The sequence below is a fragment of the Anguilla anguilla genome, chromosome 2 (genome assembly GCF_013347855.1).
Source record: "Anguilla anguilla isolate fAngAng1 chromosome 2, fAngAng1.pri, whole genome shotgun sequence".
Classification (NCBI taxonomy): Eukaryota; Metazoa; Chordata; class Actinopteri; order Anguilliformes; family Anguillidae; genus Anguilla; species Anguilla anguilla.
Genome location: NC_049202.1, coordinates 45640460 through 45647959, shown reverse-complemented (window position 1 = coordinate 45647959; position 7500 = coordinate 45640460). Strand labels below are relative to the sequence as shown.

Genomic DNA, 7500 nt, shown 5'->3' with positions numbered 1-7500 from the left:
TAAATTATTCTGTTGAAATTAGTCCCACAAATGATGAGGTTCCGAACTTATAAAGTAATACACGGTGGCATGTAATTATCGAAATAAAATATTACATTAATAATAATAATAACAAATAAAGAATAAAAACTATCCATAAAAAGTTGTATGTACATTTCCTTTTGCTACTTTGAATCACACCGTGGAATATGATTACACTTGCACAACAGCACAGAATCAACGGCCTAAAGACAGGGTATAGCCTACTTCCTATAAGTGTTCAGCAGGCTACGTCTGCCGTTTGACCTTTGCACAAAAACACTGTTATTTCAATTGCTGAACCGATTTAGTATATATATTATTTCTCTCGGTTTCATCGATTTTCCTACGTTCTCAATTTCCTCTTAGAAGTAGGCTACATCGGAAATAATGATGCGATGAGACAAACCTATGGTTAGCTTACCGACAAGGCCTTTGGCTGAACCAACGAGTGTTTCATACTGATAACAGTTTCACGCTGAGTATTATAAGGCATGATGTACAATAAAACTATATTTTTGTGCTAGATGTAAAGTATTAACTTCGTTAATTCTTACGGCACATTCAGATCCAGTGATAAAACATTAAGGCAATCCTTAAGGCAAATTCCCAAATCCAAATTCCTCTCCAAAAACGAGCTTTGCATAATTGAAATACGCACAGGCCAATAGGTCCCACCCTATTCTGTTTTTTCCCCCTCAATACTGACCTACTCGTAACGAAATCACATCTCTGTCAGACTGTTTTTGTGTTTGTTTTTAGTGGTATAAATGAAACAAACACATCGATTGATGGAGACTGTTGGTTTAGATAATATTACACATCACATTAAAAATGCACATACTTATAATTTGAATGGGTTATTTAAATGCTAGGAGACCAGCACATCCCTCTCATGTGGCCGTGTCTTTGTGTGAGCTCCAGACGGCCTTGTCAATAAGGACTGCTCATTACCGTATTAAAGGGAAATTGAGGGTCTTGACTTCACTTAACGACCTCTGAGCAAATTGGATAAAGTGTTTGGAACTGGAAAGGTCAAAAGGGGTGGACTTTCACATTGTAAAATTTACTTTAACAAAGTATTAATGGCTCAGCAATGACCTGTTTGTCTAATTAACTTGACTTGTTATTTGTATTTCCAAGGTATTTCTTAGATTCAGGGTATTTCCCCCCTATGTTTATAATCTCTTATTTGTGCATTAATTAAATTATTTTGAATTAGAAAAGACTGTAGCCTACACTTATATTCACGATTTTATGTGCAACTTTAACAAATTATTGTTATTATTATTATTATTAGTATTATTATTATTATTATTATTGTTGTTGTTGTTATTGTTGTCGTTGTTGTTCCGAAAATATTTACTCTTTTGAAATTAATGTTAAACGTGTAGCCTAAATATTTAATTGTTACAGGAATAATTCAATTACATGTTCAAGAAGGGCGTCTTGAAGTAGAAAAAAATGCACATTCTATGTATAACTGAGATTAAAGTATATTCTTTGTTTCCACGCATTTACAATTCTGCCATATTGTCTGTTGCTCTAAACACCAACTCACGATTAAACTGTTTGTTATGATTATTTAAAATTGTCAAAGCTATGGCAAAGCTCAATGAAGAGGATAATACACGAATGCTGCGTATTATTCACAAACATTAACTATACTGCATATAAAATGTTTGCAGCGTTATATTTTCCACAAAAAACGCGACTTAATTTTTTTCTGTGTTTTAAGTGATCTGCGACAAGAACGGACTTCACAAGAAATAGTAAATATTAGTTACCTGCACCCGAGACTCTACCAAGTCCAGTCTTAGCGCAAGTGCTTCTCTCATGAACACGTCTGGATAGTGACTTTCATTAAAAGCCTTTTCTAATTCTTCCAGTTGCCATCCAGTGAAATTTGTGCGAGTTCTTCTCCTCTTACAACCAGGGCTATCCTTGTCTGGATCTCCAGAATCTAGAGTGAATAGAAAAGACAGTATAAGTGTATGAAATAGTTACACTGCTGCAAAGAAAATATTAATATTATTGTATAACAATATGTATCTGCATATTTGACCACGATTGTACTCGTGTCGATTATCATTGATTCATCGTGCATTGATCAGGTAGGCTACTGCCGTGCACGCTACATGCTAACAATGTCCATGTAAGGTATATCTTCGAGTTAAAATGAATGTCCATTTCACCGTTCGTTTACAATAGTTATTTTCTGTGCAATTATCTCATAGTTGCATTGTAAGTCACATAAATACCAGTTTGTTTTTTCCAGACATAGCGTGTTTTCATTTCAGCATAGCAAAAAAGAGAAAAAGATAAGCACTTTGATGATGGAACAAAGACATCTATTCTCCGTGTTACTGAAGTGTTTTCTCTTGTAAGATTATCTTGTCTCTGTCGGCAATTGTGTTCCATTTTGGCGGTCATGTCTCTCTGCAAAGCGTGTATTGAGACAATTGTGTGTATTTAAATCGCCAATAATACATTTTTGCCTGACCTCGCACTGATAAATTGAAGTCCTATTCAGAATTAAGACTAAAGCGCATTCAAATGTTATTCTGTGTGATCGTCGGAACTAGAAAAAATCAAACAGGAGTTATGCCCTACCGTTCTTTGTTTCTGAAATGTTACAACGGCTTTACATAGCCTATGCATTTACTGCAAATAGCGAAAAACCGTTTTATACATTAACAATGAAATATCATACTCTCTTATTTTCGTTATTATTGTTAGGTCATGGTCCGTCGACAATATCGTGTGAAGTATGAATCCCGCTTTCTTACCTGTCAGTTTATATTGCTGGTTATCTCCATTCATACCGCAGCCAGAGGACAGCAGAGGGTTCGAATTGACCACGGAAGCCGTGCAGGAACCGTTCAGTAATCCGTCTATGGAAAAGGGAACTGCGGCCGCAGACTGGAGTTGGTGCCCGGCTAATTCGTATACATGGTGGTGGCTCAAATGGTAGGGAAAGCCCACCATCCCACTAAGAGAACCTCCAAACTGGGCATGAGGGTGCTCTAGTATCCTGCTGTCCATCATCTCCCGGGCAAAAGAGGCCAAAGTCTGGAGGCTGGTTGTGGGAATTTAGAAAGCATGCAGTAAGAGTGGGCAGTGAGGAGGGGACATGCTGTGGAGAGGAGGGTGAGCTTTACTTTATCAACATCAACCTTCCAATAATTAGCCCAGGCTTTGGGAATTTGGGACCAATAAGAAACGTTAATCGGCTCTGACGTCAGAGACGTGGTTGAAAACGTTTTCCATATCGATTGCTAATTATACCTGACATCCACCTCAATAAACAATATCAGAGCTGTCACAACAGGACAGGGGGGCTTTGATAAGAGCTACATCACAACTAGACGGGGGTTTTGGAGAAGTAGCGACGTGATTGATATCCAGTTAAATACTATACAGGCACATAACACAAAGATTTTACATCTCCCATCTCGCTCACTCTTAAAACAATAATAGATTTCCCTTAAAATCAGTCAACAACGTGTTGTGCAAATTCTTTTTCTTTTTTTTTCGAAGAAACGCTTTACTCTCTGAACCTTTAAAGCGATGTTTTCCAATTACAGAGAGACACTGAGCGCCAAACAGACTGATCCAATAATAGGGGATTCATCATCCACCCTTTCCCGAGCTGTCACATTGAATTTAAAACTACAACCCTTTTCATCTCCTCGCCACTTCCCCAAACTCAACACAATTTTAAAAGGTGATATGTTGGTGGCAATAAGAAAGCGATCTTTAATTCCACAACCTTCTGTCGATTTATCGACATGAAGATATTAAATTATTAATTACATGACCTTGCCTAATTAAACATTGCTCCTGTTTAGCAGGGAGGCGAGAAATTAAAAAAGCGAAATGTATATTCCCAGTCTTATTCTGCCTGTGATTAATAGGGCTGAAACTTCAGCCCAATTTGTTATAATTAAATTATATTCCCAATGAAGTTTACGAACTCTCTATCTTCAGCATCTATATCAAACTTTACCGACAAGTTTTAAAAGTCGTACAAAAGTAAATCTGACAAAAAATACTGCGTAAATGAACATAGTGCGATTGTTTGTAACCTATTACAAGTGTGTACTGTGATAATTCTGAATTTACTATATATATATATATATATATATATATATATATATATATATATATAAATAATTTTTTATTTTTTTATTTTGTGTATGTTAATAGACAACTAGCATTACTTGACAGCATAATCAAACTTGATTTAGTGATGTTCAGCTGTAACAAGATAGTAAAATAACACATTATGTACAGCAATAATTTTTGTGCCAACAACTGAATAAAATAATAATGTACGCATGGTAAACGCCGTAACTCATTAATGAAGTATGCATGCCCACAGAATTTAATGTTGGAAAAACTGCCTACTAATTAGTAAACAATAATGAAGTGTGTTATATGCGTTTGCAAATAATCATGATAAATCATGCTTCTTGTCTCGAAACACAATGAAAAAAATAGCCTACCAATAATACTGATTATGTGAAGCATTCTTGGAACGATATTAATTTTTAGGGCAGGTGAGCTAAGGGCGGCACTTTAATTCATAATTTAATTTCTGTGTCTATAAATACTAAATGTAAACTGTGTCTACCGGACCACATTTTGCCTGTAGCGATAGCCGCTTCATTTTGCGTTAGATTCTGAGAGGAATGCTAGGGAAACGTGTTTCTGAATACAGAACGGTAATCAATCCCGCCCGTATAAGTACAGGCTTTCTCCCTCTCTCCTCCATTACTGAGAATTAATTCGACTTTATTTATCCCATTTCTGGAGCTGACAGAATGTTAATTTGAGTTGAAATTTCTCTCGCCTCTCACTCTCTGACCCCTGGCACCCGGATTGGCGTGTTGTAATAACCTGAATCTTTCAACAGAAGCCCTGATAATTGTTACCTTATTAGCATGCAAATTGTTTAATTAATATTATTATGAAGAAGCATATAATCCGTTCGTCACTTGACCTCAAGTCCACATAGCAACTAGCTTTCTGCATTTCAATGTCTAAATTTAAATCAGCTCGTTTTAATGTTACGGGATCCTTGTCTGGCTTTTAAAAAATCTCTTCCTGTATGAGAGCTGCCTGGAATCGTAAGAGCAGTCTTTTGATGGCGCTTTCTTTGTGTCCTTTATATATATTTTTATCATCCTACACACAAATTATGGAAATCGTTTTTTTTTTTTTTTTTTTTTTAGCTTTTTTTTATTTTTGAACATCAAAATTCAATAATTGCCTCCTTGTCATTTGCTTATAAAAGCAGTCACTTTAAAGGCCCCCCTCCAGTTCAGAGCGCTGTTCCAACCAAACACACGCAGCTCAATGAAAAGCAGCCCTTGACACGCAGTCCTGGGAGACGTTGCATTTAAATCCGTTTTTCTACAGCCGAGTGACATTGTCAGATGCTAGCTTTAATTAACTTGATAATAAGACGTACAAGACTCGCATGCAGGGCCGTAGTTCGCCTCGCCTTGTTTCCCTTTTTATCTGAATTCTGGGGGTTTTATCTTCGACAGCATTTGACTGCCCTTTTAATGTGGAATATGGAGGAAGTCGAAAATGTAATTTGCGGGATACATGTGCAGAGTACAATTAAAATAAATAAATAAATAAATAAATAAATAAATATGAGCAGCATTAGTTTATAACTTTGTACTGTGTTGTACCTTCAGAAGATTACTTTAAAATGCTCAAATACATATAACTAACCGTTTAAAAGTCTATAATAAGAAGAACTATTGCTAATGGTGTTTTTCTTCGCTTTGGGCACTTAGCTACTGTGCTTATTATGATCATATAAAGATCAGAATTGTTCTTTCGGTCATGAATGCGCATTCATTCATTTTCATGTCTGTGAGAAGTCTAGGTTAAGCTAAATGCTTAAATTGTATTAAAAAGTAACTGGTTGATACTGTGCTATAGGCTTACACCTCTGCAGGTAGTAATCAGTCAAATAAAAATCATTGCTCAAGAAATTATGACCAGTGTGCAAAGTGTGTCCCAGGGTATGCGCTTAATCTGATTGCCAAATAGGCTTAATAAATATATACGTATATGTGTGCATACATAGGAGGCCCATATACACAATATATTGGCCATATATATGCACAAATACACACACTCTCTCTCTCTCTCTCTCACACACACACACACACACACACACACACACACACTCAGTGGTCACTTTATTAGGTACATCTGCTCGTTAATGCAAATAGCCAGCTCCTCCAAACAGTGAATCATGTGGCTGAAACTCAGTATATAAAACATGCAGACATGGTGAAGAAGTTTAGTTGTTGTTCAACCAAACATTAGAATGGGTGATGTAAGTATGATCTAAGCAATTTTGACCATCATTTTTGATGCCACAAATGGCTTTTCCAGCATCTCAGAAGCAGCTACAATTTCTAGAGATTGTTGCAATAAACAAAAAACATCCAGTGACCGGCATATCTGTGGGCAGAAACATCTTGTTAATGAGAGAGGTCAGAGGGGAATGGGCAGACTCATTCAAGCTGTAGAAAGACCAGAAATGCTCAAACAACAACTATTAACAACAGTGGTGTGCAGAAGGGAATCTCTGAAAGCACAGCATGTCGAACCTTGAAGCGGATGGGCTACAGCAGCAGAAGACCCCACCTGGTTCCATTCCTGTCAACTAAGAACAGGAAGATGAGGCTACAGTAGGCACGTGATGACCAAAACTGGACAACTGAAGATTTGAAAAATGTCGCCTAATCTGACGATTCTCGCTTTCTGCTGCAACATGCAGATGGTAGTGTCATAATTTGATGTAAATTGCTTGAATCCATAGATCTATCTATCTGCTTTGTGTCAACAGTGCAGGCTGGTGGAGGGGATGTAATGGCATCGAGAATTTTTATTTTTGGCAGAAATTAAGCCCCCTTAATACCACTTGAGTATCATTTGAATGCCACAGCATACCTAAGCATTGTTGCAGACAATGTGCATCCCTTTATGGCCACAGTTTATCCTTTTTCAAATGCATACTTCCAGCAGGATAGTGTGCCATATCCATATAATGTTTGTGTGTGTGTATACAGGCCTCCCATGTCACTTCCAAAAAATATAAACATGCTTACATACAATCTTTGTAGTTTTAAGTGTTGATCATACAGACTGTAAGTGGCGTGGTAGCACTAACCTTTTTAAGTGTCAAATCACTACAGAAGTGAATTGCAGATGGGGAGTATGAAATGCAGATTTGCATTTATTTTATGTTCCAACTGATAAACTGGAACAAGCTTACACAATTTCAGTGAGCAAAGCAGGGCAAGCTGACAGGAAGGATTAAAATGTTACGTCTGAACTGAGGAATTCAATCTATTTAGCGCTTCAAAGGGAGCAAAAAGTTTCCTTTTCATAGACATCCCAACAATTGACCCATGAAGTCCATAAAGTTTGGTGTGTGTGCCTAATAAA

General features: G+C 36.8%; 1 protein-coding gene and 1 long non-coding RNA gene across 4 annotated transcripts in view; one reads left to right on the top strand and one right to left on the bottom strand.

Moving 5' to 3' along the window:
* The window catches only part of LOC118221273 (homeobox protein unc-4 homolog), a 5072-nt gene extending 1875 nt beyond the window's left edge, over nt 1-3197 (bottom strand). The window contains exons 1-2 of the mRNA XM_035406192.1: nt 2808-3197; nt 1806-1981 (exon numbers count right to left, since the gene is read on the bottom strand). Coding sequence (XP_035262083.1) covers nt 1806-1981; nt 2808-3066 — 435 coding nt within the window. The 5' untranslated portion in view covers nt 3067-3197. The remainder of the gene's footprint in view (nt 1-1805; nt 1982-2807) is intronic.
* The window catches only part of LOC118221274, a 125537-nt gene that overhangs the window by 110840 nt on the left and 7197 nt on the right, over nt 1-7500 (top strand). The gene's annotated exons all lie outside the window — the stretch shown is intronic.